Below are 18212 nucleotides of genomic sequence, written 5' to 3'. Positions count from 1 at the left end.
TGTCATTAGATCAGGAGAAGGCGTTCGATAGGGTGGAGCATGAGTATTTACTTGGAACTCAGCGGACATTCGGGTTTGGGATGCATTTTGTCGCCTGGATCCGATTACTGTACTCTGCCGCAGAGTGCCTAATTAAGGTTAACGGGTCCCTGACAGCGCCCCTTCGCTTTGGGGGAGGAGTACGGCAGAGCTGTCCCTTGTCCGGCCAACTGTATTCTATATGCGTGGAGCCATTCCTACGCCTCTTGTGGGGGAGGTTGTCAGGTTTGGCTTTGCATGGCCCAGACGTACGATGGTCCTGACGGCTTACGCCGATGACATGCTCCTCTTGTTCATGGACCCGGCTGACCTGCGGAGGATGCGAGAATGCCAGGCGATGTATTCCGCCACGTCCTCCACCAGGATCCACTGAGCTGAGTGCTCCAGACTTCTGGTCGGTACATGGGAGACGGACCCACTTCTGGAGGAGCTCAGGCCTTTCACCTGGAACAGGTCCAACCTCCTTGACTTGGAGACCCATCTCTGCCCAGCCGAGGAACCCTGGCTGGCGAACTGGCAGGAGCTGGAGGCCAGAGTTACCGCCCGTCTGAATCGCTGGGCAGGACTGCTCCGAGTGCTGTCCTATAGGGTGCGAGTTCTCACAAACCAGCTGGTTGCCTCCATGCTGTGGTACTGGCTGGCCCCTTTGACACCTTCCCTGGCTTTGTCGCCAATATCCAGAGAACCCTCCTGCATTTTTTCTGGGACAACCAACTGCAGTGCATCCCTGCCGCAATTCTGTATCTCCCACTTGAGGAGGGTGATCAAGGTCTGGTGTGCCTCCGCACTCAGATAGCGACCTTCTGCCTCCAGACCCTGCAGAGACGCTGAAAATTCCAAATAATGAATGACTTGCATTTTTATTGTGCTTCCTATAACCTCAGGGCATCCCTAAATGCTTCATGGTCAATTAAATACTTTGGAAGTGTCATCAATGTTGTAATGAATGAAATGTAATAAGGTAAATAATCAATTAATTCAAGGGCTTCTAGGACTGGGGGGCATAATCTTGAACCAGATCTTTCAGGAATTAATTTAGGAAACACTTCACACCCACAGCAGTTGAATTTGGAGCTCTGTTCCACAAATAGCAATTAATGCTAGATCAATATCAATGCTGGATCAATTGTTTAATTTAAATCTGAGATTGAGATCTTGGATGCAGTAAAGAGAGTAGTAACTGCTTGGTTAAAATCTTCCAGCTTTGTACGTATGCAATGAAAATGCATTAGCTTGATCTCACCAGTCCATGGAAGACATGTTTAGGGTGATTATTTTTTCTATGTAGAAGTGTGTCCATTTTGAGGAAAAAAAAAACCTTCTGCGAACTTATGTCTGTTATTTTCTTGTTCCAATTTAAATATTGCAGTATATAGGAAATTCTGTTGTGGTTTTATGTTTTATGGAAGAATTATTTTGATCCCGGGGCACCATGTCCATGAGCTAAAGGGCTGTGTATTTTTCACAGGAAGACCTGTAATCTCTCCTTTGGAAGAGATTGAACCAGGGGCTGACTATTAGGGAAGCAAGGCAGCAAGCCATTCAGGAGTGTCAGTCTTACTGCATGAAAGGAGATAGTTTGGACCAATGATATTCACCAGAAAATAGTGACGACCAGTTGGGATGTTGGAAAATTTTAATTGGGTTAAAAAAAATAGATTAATTGTACTTTATTTCTTCAGGAACATAAAGTGCAAAATTGGTTACTTGAGTATTGTTGACATTTTGTCAAAACTTTTCATCTGGCAAGAATACCAAATGTAAACGGAACAGCAGTATATGCTTGGTGCAGAGAGTGCTGATTGGTTGTCAGTTGGACTCTGATTGCTAGAGATGTTGCTCATTCGTAATAACTTACTGTTTCTATTTAATTTTTGCTTGCTACTATCCTCCCCTGAACCCACAATGTGGGCAAGAGAGCTCAGGACAGGGGCAGTGAGAGGGTGGAAGTGACTGAAGGAAGGAGCAAAATGTGGAATCGTGGCTAGAGACAAGGAATAGTAAGGGGAGAAAGTCACTGGTGGGTGTGGCCTATAGGCCCCCAAGTAATAACTTTTAGGTAGGGCGGGCTATAAACAAGCAAATAATGGATGCGTGCAAAAACAGAACGACAATAATCGTGGGGGATTTTAACTTGCATGTTGATGGGTTGACTCAAGTAGGACTTGGTGGACTTGAGGAAGAGTTCTTAGAACGCTGTTGGGATAGTTTCCTTGAACGGTATGTGACAGAATCTACGAGGGAACAAGTTATCTTGGATCTGGTCCTGTGTAATGAGACAGGTAGAATTAAAGATCTTGTGAGGGATCGTCTTGGGATGAGTGATCACAATATGGTTGAATTTCTAGTACAGATGGAGGGTGAGAAAGTAGGGTTCCAAACCAGTGCCCTCTGCTTGAACAGAGGGGAGTATGATAGGATGAGGGCGGAATTGGCTAATGTAGAGTGGAAGCGCAGACTAGTTGGTAGGACAGCTGTGGAACAGTGGAGGATTTTTAAGGAGATTTTTCTCAGTTCTCAGCAAAAATATATATTCCGGTGATAAAGAAGGAATGTAAGAAAAGGGATAACCAGCCGTGGATAACAAAGGAAATAAAAGAGTAGTAAATTAAAAACCAATGAGTACACAGAGGCCAAAACTAGCGGGGAATTAGAAGATTGAGAAAGCTTTAAAAAACAACAAAGAACGACTAAGAAATCAATAGAGAAAGATAGGTTATGAAACTAAACTAGCGCAAAATATAAAAACTGATAGTAAAAGTTTTTACAAATATATGAAAAGGAAAAGAGTGGCTAAAGTAAATGTTGGACCCTTAGATGAAAAGGGGGATTTAATAATGGGAAAACAGAAAAATTGCCGAGGCCTTAAACAAGTTTTTTGTGTTGGTCTTTATGGTGGAGGACACAAATAGCTTACCGAACATTAACAGTCGTGGGACTATAGGGGGGCGAGGTCCTTAAAACGATTACTATTACTAGAGAGGTAGTGCTCGGCAGACTCATGGGACTAAAGGTAGACAAGTCCCCGGGCCCGGATGCATCCCAGGGTACTGGAAGAAATGGCAGAAGTAATAGCAGATGCGTTAGTAGTAATTTTTCAAAATTCGCTGGACTCTGGAGAAGTGTCGGCTGATTGGAAAAGAGCTAATGTTACGTCGCTGTTTAAAAAAGGAAGTAGACAAAAGGCAGATAACCACAGGCCGGTTAGCTTAACGTCTGTAGTTGGGAAAATGCTGGAATCCATCTTAAAGAAGAAATAGCAGGACACCTGGAAAAGAATGGTTCGATCAAGCAGACGCAGCATGGATTCATGAAGGGAAAGTCATGTGGCAAATTTACTGGATTTTTATGAAGATGTAATGAGTGCGGTTGACAGAGGGGAACCGGTGGATGTGGTGTTTTTAGATTTCCAGAAGGCGTTCGATAAGGTGCCTCACAAAAGGTTGCTGCAAAAGATTAAGGTACGCAGAGTTGGGGGTAAAGTGTTAGCGTGGATTGAGGATTGGCTATCTAACAGGAAGCAGAGAGTTGGAATAAATGGGTGCTTTTCTGGTTGGCAGTTGGTGACTAATGGCATGCTGCAGGGATCGGTGCTGGGGCCTCAGCTGTTTACCATATACATAGACGATCTGGAGGAGGGGACCGAGTGTAGGGTAACAAAGCTTGCTGATGAGACAAAGATGAGTGGGAAAGCAAATTGCATGGAGGACGTGGAAAGTCTGCAGAGAGATTTGGATAGGCTGAGTGAGTGGGTGAGGATCTGGCAGATGGAGTATAACGTTGGCAAGTGTGAGGTTATTCACTTTGGAAGGAATAATAGTAAAATGGACTATTTAAATGGTGAAAAATTATAACATGCTACTGTGCAGAGGGACCTGGGGGTCCTTGTGCATGAATCGCAAAAACTCAGTCTGTAGGTGCAGCAGGTGATCAAGCAGGCGAATGGAATGTTGGCCTTCATCGTGAGGGGGATGGAATATAAAAGCAGGGAGGTCTTGCTGCGATTGTACAAGGTATTGGTGAGGCCGCAACTAGAGTACTGTGTGCAATTTTGGTCCCCTTATTTGCAAAAGGATATATTGGCCTTGGAGAGAGTACAGAGAAGGTTCACCAGGTTGATACTGGAGATGAAGGGGTTAGCTTTTGAGGAGAGATGGAGTAGATTAGGCCTGTACTCATTGGAGTTTAGAAGGCTGAGGGTGACCTTATACAGACATATAAGATAATGAAGGGGCTAGATAGGGTAGAGGCAGAGAGATTCTTTCCACTTAAAAAGGAAGCAAGAACTATAGGACACAGCCTCAAAATAAGGGGGAGTCAGTTTAGAGCAGAGTTGAGGAGGAACTTCTCTGAGGGTAGTGAATCTCTGGAATTCTCTGCCCATTGAAGTGGTGGACACTACCTCATTGAATATGTTTAAGTCTCAGGTAGGTAGATTTCTGATCAATAAGGGAATTATGGGTTATGGAGAACAGGCACGTAAGTGGAACTGAACCACTTTCAGATCAACCATGATCATCTTGAATGGTGGGGCAGGCTCGAGGGGCTAGATGGCCTACTCCTGCTCCTATTTCTTATGTTCTAATGAGAGGGGCTGAGAGTGGGAGGCTCAGGGTGGGAAGTGATGAGCAGAAGGGAGGCAAATGATCCTCCTTAAAGAACCTAGCCTCTACCACTTGTGCCAATTCCCTTGCTCAAAGATTACACTTTAATACTGAGTGAACGCCAACAGCTTGGCCAGAATTGACAAGGTAAAGTTCAAAACACTTTGTTTCTTTCTTCCTTGAATATTACCATCTTTTACCTTTGGGACTTTGACAAGGATTCCTTGTGTAGACTTCTCATGAAGCTTCCTTTGGAATTTGATTTGCTGGCAGGGCTTATCGTGTGAACACTGGCCTATTGCTCCAATTCACCTGGGCAAATGAGTGGGAAATTGGAATCATTGGACAAGGCAAGCGCTTAACTGGTCTCAAACCCAACCCAACAGCTGTCTGATTTCAACCTTCCAAGGAAAGAGTGGTCCACCCTCCACAGGCTCAGCATGGGCCACACCCCTTGCTTGGCCAACATCCACAGATGGGGCATTGATGCCAGCCCCCAATGTCAGAGCAAACTATGCACCACATCATAGGAGAGCGTCCAGTCCACAAACTCAGTGGAGGCCTTTCCGTACTCAATACAGCAGGACCAGAAGGAATCGCTTGGCTTAGGGACATGCATTCACCCCAATTTCAACCATTCTAGACTAAAACAAATACTAACTTTTCACACTGTGTTCTGCTTAAGGGTGGCAGCAACAACTTCTTACTATCCTACACAGTGGCCACATATATCCTCAACACAGAACATCACTGCATGTTATATATGTATAGGAAAATTCTCAGCATTAAGAGCACATCAACATATCTATCATTGCCTTGGTAATCCATAACATTACTCCACACCCTGCTCCTTTTATCTTCTTCCTCGTATCTCTATTCTGACTGGAGAATGTTGTCACCTTGTGCGATCCTGCCATGCAGATTGACTGTGCAAAGTGGGGCCTCCAATGATGGGAAAGGACTGAGGAAAAAGAGTTGTCGGTGCTTTGGAGCCTAACCTTGACAATGAGTGGAAAAGTGATAGTTTTTGGAGAGAGGAGGAAAGAGGTAGACAGAAGGCCACAATATTAATACAGCAGACTTATTCTACCCTATGTATGTCATTCTCAACCTTACCCAGTTTGTTATTCATGGGAGCTTCTTTGCAACTCCAAGTCACTAACTTTTAGTTCCATCCAAATGTATGTAGTGAGGTTAATGAGATCTCGTTGGTTAATCTTACAATATGGAGATGGATCGAGATTGTGCAGCCTGAGGAGGAGGATGTCAATGCTTTAGGGTTGTGGGACCCAGAGCTTGTGCAATTTGGAGAAACAAAAGATGTTAGACCAACATATTTCAAATGTGTAGGCTCTTTCGTAATCTGCATCAGGCAGTTAATAAAAGAAAATGGTATGTTGACCTTCATAGCAAGAGGATTTGAGTATAGGAATAGGGATGTTTTGCTCCCATTATACACAGCCTTGATGAGGCCACACCTGGCAGTTTTGGTCTCCTTATCCAAGGAAGGATGTTCTTTATACAGAGAGTGTAGTGAAGGTTTACCACACTGATTATTGGATAGCAGGACTGATGTGAAGAGAAATTGGGGGGATCTCAAACCTATAAAATTCTGACAGGGCTTGACAGCGTAGGTGCAGGAAGGATGTTCCCAATGGCAGGGGAGTCCACATGACAAGTAGTTTGATCTTTCAATGTGATCTCTAGAGAATTCCCAGTAATGGCTCTGGCCTAATTTCAGCTTCAAGAATAGTGTTTCTAGGATGATATGGGGCATCCTACATGAGCACCCTGGATCAAATCTTTGGTTTTTCACTGAGACTAGGAATTCACTCACCCATCACAAAACTGATAACATTCATTACATGGGATTTCCTTAGCTCTTCTCGAGTTCTGTGCTATGACCTCTTCTGGAGTTCTGCTTGTGCTTTTACTCTCAACCCCTTTTACCTTTTATTCACATTTTCATGCTCTAATTCCATTCCCTTCACTGCTTATTGGTGACTGTTGTACTTTTATTTTAAACTGGCCCTAATAGATTTCAGAGCTACTTCCATCTTTTTCATAGTGCTTGTTGTTTTTTCTTTTGCTTTGATACAGCAAAGCTGCTTCTCATTTAGATTAGGGCCACTGACTTTTACTTCATTTTCTGTTTGCTGTAGTTCTCAGTTAAGTTTATCCAATTCTTCAGTCTGCCTCTGTGATTGAACTTGCTTTCTCATTGATTACAGCTTTATTGTTTGCTTGTAGTTTGCTAAAACTTTCAAGGAACTTCTCAATATAGTACAAAAGAATGGGATGTTTCAGCTCTTCATTTAGTCATTTGGGGCCCATCGATGGCCCATCTGTACTTGAGCCAGGCCTCTTATCTGAGGGCTTAATACCTCTTCTGAACTCCAACTGGGCCCCTTCCTTGAGGGCTTGTATCTTCTCTGAGCTAGCATGTGATCCCCTTATTGTAGGGAATTGGTGCACTGTTAGATTCGCATGGAAATTTGTATTTGTTACTGTACATTTCCATGATCTTGCAGAGTGTTTGAAAGGGGAATTCTGCCAGTTTGCCAATTCATTGATCATTTATTCTTTGGTGTGCAGTTGGGCTGTCAAGTGCTGCTCAGCAGTCATGTGTTCAACTTGGGTAGTAGTTATAAGGAAAATTGCTTCCTTGGTAACTGATCTAGAAGTATGGGACTATGTAGTATGCTGCCAGAGTTGGTCAGTGTTTGAATGTTTATTTCTAAGTCGGATTTCATATGGCTCTTCAGGCAGCCAGACTCAGTCCCTCCAAATGATCATTCTTGCAAATATTCATTCTTCCAAGTACCTGGGGTCTGTAAATCCTTTTTTTTTGGGCAGCACTAGCTCCTTCCTGTCAAAGCTGAATTGTGCTTCTCCTTCAGTGCAAAATTGCGCACAGCGTAGCATTCCATGATCCTTATGACATTGGGGCATTTAGTTAGTAGCTCATGTGTTAACCATCTTCAGTTGTAAGTTGTTGAGGACTGCCAAATTAGAGGTACTGTGAATGAAGCTGAAAACTGGAACCATCAACAGACAGCAAACTTTAGAAAAAAAACATAGAACCCTACGGTACAGAAGGAGGCCATTTGGCATACTGAATCTGCACCAATAACAATCCCACCTAGGCCCCATCTCCATAACCCTCCCAGATTTACCACACTAATCCCTCCACCCTACACATCTTGGGACTCAAAGGGGCAATTTGGCACAGCCGATACATCTAACCCGCACATCTTCGGACTGTGGGAGGAAACCGGAGCACTAAGAGGAAACCCACGCAGACACGGGAGAATGTGCAAATTCCACACAGTCACCCAAGGCAGGAATTGCCTGTGGAATAATGATGAATTGTTAAACATTCCTCTTAAACATGAAACAACTATATCAATTGCACTCCTATAGTCTCAATATTAATGAACTAATTGTATTTTTACAACTATCTAAGAACATAAGAAATAGGAGCAGGAGTAGGCCATCTAGCCCCTCGAGCCTGCTCCGCCATTCAATAAGATCATGGCTGATCTGAAGTGGATCAGTTCCACTTTCCCACTTTCTCCCCATAATCCTTAATTCCCTTGTCTGTCAAAAACGTATCTACCCGTGACTTAAATATATTTAGCGAGGTAGCCTCCACCACTTCAACGGGCAGAGGATTCCAGAGATTCACCACCCTTTGAGTGAAGAAGTTCCTCCTCAACTCCGTTCTAAACTGCCCCCCTTTATCTTGAGGCTGTGCCCTCTAGTCCTGCTATGCTTTAGAAGTGGGAAGAATCTGTTTACCTCTACCTTATCCATCCCTTTCATTATCTTATACGTCTCTATAAGATCCCCCCTCATCCTTCTAAACTCCAACGAGTACAGACCCAGTCTATTTAGTCTCTCTTCATAGTCCAACCCCCTCATCTCCAGTATCAGCCTAGTGAACCTCCTCTGCACTCCCTCCAAGGCCAAAATATCCTTGCACAAGTGCAGCCACCAAAACTGCACACAGTACTCCAGCTGCGGCCTCACCACTACCCTGTACAGTTGCAGCAAGACCTCCCTGCTTTTATATTCTATCCCCCTCGCTATAAAGGCCAGCATTCCATTCGCCTTCTTGATCACCTGCTGCACCCGCAGACTGGGTTTTTGCGACTCATGCACCAGGACCCCCAGGTCCCTCTGCACTGTAGCATGCTGCAGCTTTTTGCCCTTTAAATAGTAATCCCTCCTCCTATTATTTCTGCCAAAGTGGATAACACTATACTCCATCTGCCAGGTCCTCGCCCACTTGCTTAGCCTATCCAGATCCCTCTGCAGACTTTCCGCACCCTCCACGCAGTTTGCTTTACCACTCATCTTCGTGTCATCAGCAAATTTCGTCACCCTACACTCAGCTCCCTCCTCCAGATCATCTATATAAAAGGTAAATAGCTGAAGCCCCAGCACAGATCCCTGTGACACTCCACCAGTCACCAACCGCCAATCAGAATAGCACCCATTGATACCAACTCTCTGCTTCCTATTGGACAACCAATCCGCTACCCACGTTAACACCTTATCCCCAACTCTGTGCACCCTAACCTTCTGTAGCAACCTTTTATGAGGCACCTTATCAAACGCCTTTTGAAAATCTAAAAACACCACATCCACCGGTTCCCCTATGTCTACCACACTAGTCACATCCTCATAGAAATCCAATAAATTCATCAAACACGACTTCCCCTTAACGAATCCATGCTACGTCTGCTCTATCAAACCATTCTTTTCTAGGCGCCTCGCTATTTCTTCGTTGATGACGGATTCAAGCATTTTTCCAACTACAGACATTAAACTAACTGGCCTATAATTCCCTGCCTTTTGTGTGCTACCTCTTTTAAACAGCGGCGTAACATTAGCCGTTTTCCAATCTTCCGGCACTTCCCTGGAATCCAGCGAATTTTGGTAAATAATTACTAAGACATCCACTATCACCTCTGCCATTTCCTTCAGAACCCTGGGATGCATTCCATCCGGTCCTGGGGACTTATCCACCTTCAGTCCTATTAGTCTTATCAAGCACTACCTCTCTAGTGACAGTAATCGCATTCAGGCCCTCAACTCCTACCATCCTTCTATCTTTAATATCTGGCAAACTATTCGTGTCCTCCTCCTTGAAGACCGAGGCAAAAAACTTATTTAAGGCCTCAGCCATTTCCTCACCTCCCACCGCTAAATCCCCCCTCTCATCCTCTAAGGGTCCAACATTCACTCTAGCCAGCCTCCTCCTCTTTATATATTTGTAAAAACTCTCCCTGTCCTTTTTTATATTTAGTGCTAGATTAGCTTCATAGTCTATCTTTCCTTTCTTTATCACCTTTTATGAAAGCCTTTATTTTTCTGTTAACCTAGAAATAACCTGATTTTTTTTGACTTTGCAACTTTGCTATTTTGGGGAAGAAGTTTGTTTGCAAGCAGTGCTATGCAAACTTAAACTGATTCGATGGGGACAGGCAACACGTGATTCCTGTGCAGCCCATTAAGCATTTCTCAATGATATCAATGGAGAATGCTAGAAGTGGCACATTCAAACACATTTCTCCATATGAGCTCCAAATTGCCAATCCAGTTCTTAGACTAGCTTTGTTTCCTTTATCAGCATGGTTATCAGAGGACTTGGATGTTTTCTCAGTAACTGCTGATATTACTGGGGAAAGGTGATGTTACTTTTAAAGTGTACTGATGCAACCAAGGTATGTTGAACAAACTACTTCTAAGTCTTCAGTACTTATCGCATGAAACTTTAGTTTTAGTTTACTCTTCCTTTTGTTATGTAATTATTTTATTCCATAACATAATATATAGTGTGTGTGAAATGTAAAAATGAGGTTTGGATCTTGGGACAAGAAACTCTTTCAAGATTTGCTGTACTATATGGAAATAACATCTAAATCTATATTCTAAGCACTGGGATAATTTCTATCGCAAGAGAGCAGAAGGTTAACTCTCTGGCAGACTCAGATTTCAACGTAAAGTATAGACCTAATCTCAGCCATTCAATCCGTAAATAAATATTTAAACAGGATTGAAACTAGGAATAGGCCATTCAGCTCCTTAATCTGATTAATCTACTGTTCAACCACATTACTGCTGATCTGTACGCCACCCCTATTTACCTGCGTTTGATCCATTTCCCTTGATACCCTTATTATTGAACAAAGTTCCATCAAATGGAATTTCAGTTTACTCAGCATCCGTAGCTGTTTGGGAGAGAAAGTTCCATGATTCTACTACCCATTGTGTGAAGGTGTCCCCTGATTTCTCTCCTGAATGGCCTGACTCTAATTTTAAGATTATTTCCTTTGCTCAGGATTCAGTCATTAGAGGAAATAGATTTTCTTTATCTACCCCATCAAATTACATCATCATTTAAAGAGCTGGATTAGATCACTCTTCAATTCCCTGTAATGCAGAGAATTCAAGACAAATTTAAGTATCCTGAAAACTGAGATTAAAGTATTAATTTAATTCTCAAACATTAATTTTATTTAACATGAAAAAAAGGAGAAGGAAATAGTTCCTTGAGGCTGCTCCACCATTCAGTAAAATCATGACTGATCCTTGACCTCAACTACACCTTCTTGCATTATTCCCAAATCAACTGATACCCTGAGTATTCAAAAATACGTTGATCTCTGTCTTGACTGTACTCAATAAGTGAGTATCCTTAGCATTTAAAACAGCTGAAATTCACGATTAGTGGAGGACTTTGGTGTTTAAATTCCTTGTGACCTTATCCCCCTGTCTAACCTCTAACCCCACTCCCTAACTAGTACACTCTGAATCTCTCGTGCACTATTACCTCAGTGTTTTTAGTTTTTGCTTTTCTGCAAATTGTTAATATATAATGAAATTATACTTGATGTTTGAGTTTTATTCTTGTATTGAATATTTTTTCCAGTATCACTGTATGTAAGGTAACTTATAAAGCTGATAACCCCAAAGAGACCATAGGTGATCTGTCCTCAGTATTCTAAAGGTTAATTACTTGTATTAGTCTGAATGCAGTTCAGCGTGGTTTCTTACCTTTCATGCATGGCAACTGGTAAATATCTGTTTGTGCTCCAGGTCTACTTGTTGACTTTTTTCACCCCTCATTTTATCTACAGACTATGAATGACTTTGATTATTTAAAACTACTGGGAAAAGGCACTTTTGGAAAAGTAATTTTAGTCAAGGAAAAGGCAACTGGGAAATATTATGCAATGAAGATTCTAAAGAAAGAAATTATTATTGCAAAGGTAGGCACAAGCTGTTTTTTTTAGAAGCAACAGTTCAAAATTAAGATGTTAACGTTCGTGTAGTCGGAATTTTCCAGTGAAGTAGAAAAATACAAGGACGAGATTAACATTTTAATATCCTGGTAGAGTTTAGGATTGCTTTGTTTATCAGCATTTTGTTAAAATATATTGGTCAATGCTATAGATGTGTCAAATAGATAACTGTGTTGCTGTGTCTTTTGCCACCGAGATTGTAAACAACTTAATGACCACAAGTGCAGAATTTTTGTCAGTTAATTGTTCAGTGACCATCTTGTGTACCATAGTTTTGCAGCTGTATTCATCAAATAAATTTCATTTTAGTGTCAAGCATCTTCTTCAAAAATAACTCCATGCAGAAACTTTAAAGACATGCACTAGAGATGTGTGGATGAAAGAGCCATTCTAACTTTTGTGTTAACTCCAAGTCTGATTAGTACTTTGTTGTTCACTGCTGATGGGTATCTTGCACTATCTTGTGGAGTATTGTAACAGTGCTCCAGGTGACAACATAATTTCTACCCAAGACACAGTGGAGAAAATATATGCCCCTGTACAGCTATATAAAAAGTAATCACTTCCAACAAACTGACACTCTCCTAATCAGAAAGCAAGTTTTGCAATTTGGTTAGAGTGACTCATACTTTGTTAACATGTGATGCGAAGGGCCACAAATTGAGTAACTCCTGCCTCACTCAATGGAGTATAATGCCTCCCAGCTGGCTTCTTTAAATCAAAATACATTTATTAAATATATTCTTTTGAAAGCTATACCAATTTCATGTTTAAAAAAAAAATACAAGTCAATTTTCAGGTTTCATAACTGCCAACATTAACCATAACTAACCAGGTAAATATGTGGGATTATAGGGATAGGGCCTAGGTGGGTTTGATGTCGGTGCAGGCTGGATGGGCCAAATGTCCCCCTTCTGCAAAGTAGAGATTCAATGGGGTGGCAGTAGTAACCATCTGTCTTAATAAAAACTTTATACTTACGTACTTGCTGGTGGTATGAGACCAGAGGAAAGTAAAATATTTGCTGAATCAATTTGATTTTTCTCATTTCTCACAGACTTTTACTAAGTCTATAAGATTCATTCAGAGGAGGTTTACTAGGCTGATACCGGAGTTGAGGGGGTTGAGCTATGAGGAGAGGCTGAATAAACTAGGCTTGTACTCGTTAGAGTTTAGAAGAATGAGGGGAGATCTCATTGAGACGTATAAGATGATGAATGGGATGGATAGGATAGAGGTGGAGAGACTCTTCCCGCTCAAAAAAGACAGTAGGACTAGGGGGCACAGCCTCAAGATAAAGGGGAGGCGGTTTAGAACAGAGTTGAGGAGGAACTTCTTCACTCAAAGGGTGATGAATCTCTGGAATTCTCTGCCCGTTGAAGTGGTGGAGGCTGCCTCGCTAAATATTTTTAAGAAGCGGGTTGATGGGTTCTTGATAAGAGAGCGGATTAAGGGTTATGGGGAGAGGGCGGGAAAGTGGAACTGAGCCACGACAGATCAGCCATGATCTTATTGAATGGCGGGGCAGGCTCGAAGGGCTAGATGGCCTACTCCTGCTCCTATTTCTTATGTTCTTAAGTATATAATAGAATAATATTCAAAAATAAATGTATGTATGGCATAGGATATGTCACAGCTATTTTATTTACATTAATGTCATTTTAGTGCTGACAAGGATAAATTAATGCACAGTCCCACACAACCTGCGCATGGAGGCCAATAGCTACTCTTGTGATCTTTACTAGAGGCCCTCTCTGTGTCAAGAGTGGGACAGCCCCACTCTGCCCCCACCCAGAGAAAACTGACCAATTTTCAACATGTGCATGCACCTTTTAAATTAATATATTTTGGTACTTAATATTACTTTATTTGTAGTGCAGTGTCAAAATGTTCTGCAGGCCTATCTCTTCATGCGTTTTCGTACACATTGGCGATTCAGTGGGGGAAACGTCAAGGCTGTGTGAGAACATAAGAACATAAGAAATAGGAGCAGGAGTAGGCCATTTAGCCCTTCGAGCCTGCCCCGCCATTCAATAAGATCATGGCTGATCTGTCATGGCTCAGTTCCACATTCCCGCCCTCTCCCCATAACCCTTAATCCCCTCGCTTATCAAAAACCCATCAACCCGCGTCTTAAAAAATATTTAGCGAGGCAACCTCCACCACTTCAACGGGCAGAGAATTCCAGAGATTCACCGCCCTTTGAGTGAAGAAGTTCCTCCTCAACTCTGTTCTAAACCGCCCCCCCCTTTATCTTGAGGCTATGCCCCCTAGTCCTACTGTCCTTTCTGAGCGGGAAGAGTCTCTCCACCTCTATCCTATCCATCCCATTCATCATCTTATACGTCTCAATGAGATCTCCCCTCATTCTTCTAAACTCTAATGAGTACAAGCCTAGTTTATTCAGCCTCTCCTCATAGCTCAACCCCCCCAACTCCGACATCAGCCTAGTAAACCTCCTCTGCACTCCCTCCAAGGCCAAAATATCCTTGCGTAAGTGCGGTGACCAAAACTGCACACAGTACTCCAGCTGTGGCCTCACCAGTGCCCTATACAGCCGCAGCAAGACCTCCCTACTTTCATATTCAGTCCCCCTTGCTATGAAGGCCAGCATCCCATTAGCCTTCCTGACCACCTGCTGCACCTGCAGGCTGGGTTTTTGCGACTCATGCACAAGGACCCTGAGGTCCCTCTGCACCGTCGCCTGCTGCAGTTTTTCGCCACGTAAGTAATAGTCCTTCCTAGCATTATTCCTACCAAAGTGGACCACCTCGCACTTGCCAACATTAAATTCCATTTGCCAGTTCCTGGCCCATTCGCCTAGCCTATCTAGATCCTTCTGCAGACTCTCCACACCCTCTGCGCAGTTTGCCGTTCCACCAATCTTGGTGTTATCAGCAAATTTCGACACCATACACTCGGTTCCCTCCTCCAGATCATCAATATAAATGGTAAATAGCTGAGGCCCCAGTACCGACCCCTGGAGCACTCCACTAGTCACCAACCGCCAATCCGAATAGCACGACCCCCACTCTCTGCCTCCTATTAGAGAGCCAATCCTCTATCCATGCTAACACCCTACCCCCAACTCCATGCCCCCTTACCTTCTGTAATAACCTTGTGAGGTACCTTGTCAAACGCCTTCTGAAAATCAAGAAAGACCACATCCACCGGCTGTCCTCTATCCACCACCCTAGACACATCCTCATAGAACTCCAATAAATTTGTCAGACACGACTTCCCCTTAACGAAATTGTGCTGCGTCTGTTCTATCAAGCAATTCCCCTCAAGATGCCTCGCTATTTCCTCCTTGATGACGGATTCTAACATTTTACCTACAACAGATGTTAAACTATCCGGCCTATAATTCCCTGCCTTTTGCCTGGCACCCTTCTTAAACAACGGCGTAACATTAGCCGTTTTCCAATCTTCCGGCACTTCCCCGGAATCCAGCGACGTTTGGAAAATAACCACCAAGGCATCTACTATCACCTCCGTCATACAGTTATAATTTATGCATGGTGCCATCATTGCTCCTCATGCTACATCATTCCTTCACCCAAAGGGTGAATAACTTGTCCACAAACAATAAATGTCATGTTAACTGATGATCATTCGTAACTTTTAAGCAGGAAGCACAGGCTTACCATTTTAAATTTGTAAGTTTTGCATTTACAGAAAATGAAGCATAGCTGTTTGTAGTCTACTTTCTTGATAATGTCAAGTGCTGGTCTTACTAAATATGGGAATTGTCTCTTAGTTTTAAAAGAATTAATTGTGCATTTAAGTATTGATGCACCTCAGTTTGAATGGGAAATTTAGGGTAAAGATCTGTGATAACTCTGGTTATTTTTAAACATTCTATAATTTTATTTTTTAATTATTTCCTTTTTTAACTTCAGTTATATGTAATTGTATGTGTATCTAACATCAATCATTTTGCACCAGAAGTATGGGACCTCTAGTTTACTTCCGTAACGTCTTCCTCGTTGAATCTTAGAAATCCAGTGCCTGTGTATTCTTGTGAAAATAGGTTTTTAAGGAAAAGTGTTTTCAAACTGAATCATCAATTTAATTTTTGGGAAGGAAGCTGAAGGACAGTCTTAAAAATCATAACAGCATTTTTTAGTCACTTCCTATTCAGTAGATGTTAATAGTCCACTAGCTTTTTTAATTGTACAAGTTCTAATAATTTTGTCACTTGCAATTTTTTTAGTCGTCATGTAGTATAAATTGAGCAAACCTGTAACAAAAGATTCATTTTAAAATTTATGCTGAAGCTCAGGTACCTAGACAGTACTTGCACTTAAAAATTGTTTTCCCTTTTATTAGGATGAGGTAGCACACACACTTACAGAAAGCAGAGTATTAAAAAACACTAGGCATCCATTTTTAACGGTAAGTACTATAAAGTCATAAAGTAATTTTTTGCTATTCAAACATTAGTGGATATAAGATCTAAGTGCTGCTTTGTTTCTTTACCAAATTTATAAAATATTTTGGTACTAACCAGACCTACAGCGCATAATTGGTGCTCTCAATGACTATTGTAGTTGTAACTTAGTTACAAACTTGTATGTCAACATTTGTTCAGTATTGAAATTAATACATCGAAATAGGCCTCATAAAGTAAAATTAATGTAATGTGAGAAAGTCCTACCTGTAATTCCTATCATAACAACTAGTTGCAGACCACAGCCAAAGGTAAAATATGTCAGATAATGAAGAAGTCATACCACAAAAGATACTTTACTCTTTGAGGCATTTTACCTTTGAGCCTATTTACAATTTTCTTAACTTTTGTGCGCAGATTCCATGTGCAATTTAAAACTTTCTGGTTGCAATATCATTTTGAGTTCACTCTTTTATTAAAAAAAGGATTTGTGATGTGGTAGTTCTGCTGTCCATTATGAAATATAAATTTCATGAAACAATATTTAGCAAACCATCATAAGCGCACGCTATTAATTTGTGATCAGGTATTCTGTAGCCATGACTTGGTAACATTGATGTGATGAAAATGAAACTTTGCTCTTATAGCTAATGCAAACAGGAGAGAGAGTTTGTGCAACAATTTCTGATGAGACGGTGACTTTTTAATGTCATATTTTCTGTTCTCTTTTATGAATGTCAATAATCTTGATATTTCTAATTAGCTTTGAAAATGCTCTACACAGAAGTGAACACTATCTAATAGTAGATGTCCTCTGATTTTCCTTTAACTTATGAAAATCTGAGGGGCAAAATCTTGCTAAATAACTGGCAACTGAAAGTTAACCTGAGAAGAGAGCACCATCAGCTGTTCCCCATTTGTGCTTGGTATCAGTTATCACTATTTAGTATTATTCGAGCTGACGCAAAAGTTTAGTTCATGTTAATTGCAACTTTTTAATAACTATTGAACAGAAGTCACTTACAGCAAAGTATATTTGTAGTTTTAAAATCTTGAGCTGTTTTATGCTATACAGCAATATTGAAGCTAAGTAACACAAATAACACCCTGTAAACTTATGATTCTTTATATTACAGTCTTTGAAGTATTCTTTCCAAACTAAAGATCGTTTATGTTTTGTCATGGAGTATGTGAATGGTGGAGAGGTAAGCTTTATTTTTCTAAAAATTGAACTATGGTGAGCAGTGCAGTGTTGTATATTAAATTTACAGTGGTTAACAATATTGACTTCTGTTTTCTCTCACCATTGTTTTAAGAAGCAAAATTGGTTTTCCTTCAAACTTGAATTAGTTTGTATTGATCAAGGTAACACATCTAGTTAACATTGAGAAGAACAGATGCCTTTCTTACCAGTCATTGAATGCTTGTCTCTTTCCAGCTGACAACAGATGGTAAATCATAGTGGCAGGAATGGGATATGATTGGGTAAAACATAAGCAAAGAGTCAGTCTGACTAAATGACTGTCAGCACTAAGGTTAATTCACCAGATAATTCTGCTTCAGTTGTATGTTATTTCATCTTTCAGATGGTTAGGACGGTAAGCCAATACATCCAATGATACTATTTTAAACAAATATTTTTCAACTAAGTAGTACAAGAATGTAGAAGAATGTAAATCATGACTCTTTCAATTCTTAAAAGGTTACAATATTAAACGGTTTTATCTTTTTTAAACTTTTTGAAAGATTATTATTCATAAAGCATGGAATTTAATTGTATTTAATAATTTCATGTTATTTTAAATAAAATGGGCAAGATTCAAAGAGGTTTGGTGGTGCAGTAGTAGTGTCTCTACTTCTGGG

At 41.3% G+C, this 18212-nt stretch overlaps 1 protein-coding gene across 11 annotated transcripts in view; it reads left to right on the top strand.

The window, feature by feature from the left end:
* The window catches only part of LOC145351115 (RAC-gamma serine/threonine-protein kinase), a 317330-nt gene that overhangs the window by 211675 nt on the left and 87443 nt on the right, over positions 1-18212 (top strand). For all 11 annotated transcript variants that reach the window (XM_080200758.1, XM_080200759.1, XM_080200757.1 and 8 more), the window contains 3 exons: positions 11792-11923; positions 16289-16354; positions 17486-17554. In XM_080200758.1, coding sequence (XP_080056884.1) covers positions 11792-11923; positions 16289-16354; positions 17486-17554 — 267 coding nt within the window. The remainder of the gene's footprint in view (positions 1-11791; positions 11924-16288; positions 16355-17485; positions 17555-18212) is intronic.

This window comes from Carcharhinus amblyrhynchos, chromosome 12, assembly GCF_965287045.1.
Source record: "Carcharhinus amblyrhynchos chromosome 12, sCarAmb.v2.hapA, whole genome shotgun sequence".
In the NCBI taxonomy this organism is placed as follows: Eukaryota; Metazoa; Chordata; class Chondrichthyes; order Carcharhiniformes; family Carcharhinidae; genus Carcharhinus; species Carcharhinus amblyrhynchos.
This window is presented reverse-complemented; position numbering and strand designations above follow the sequence as displayed.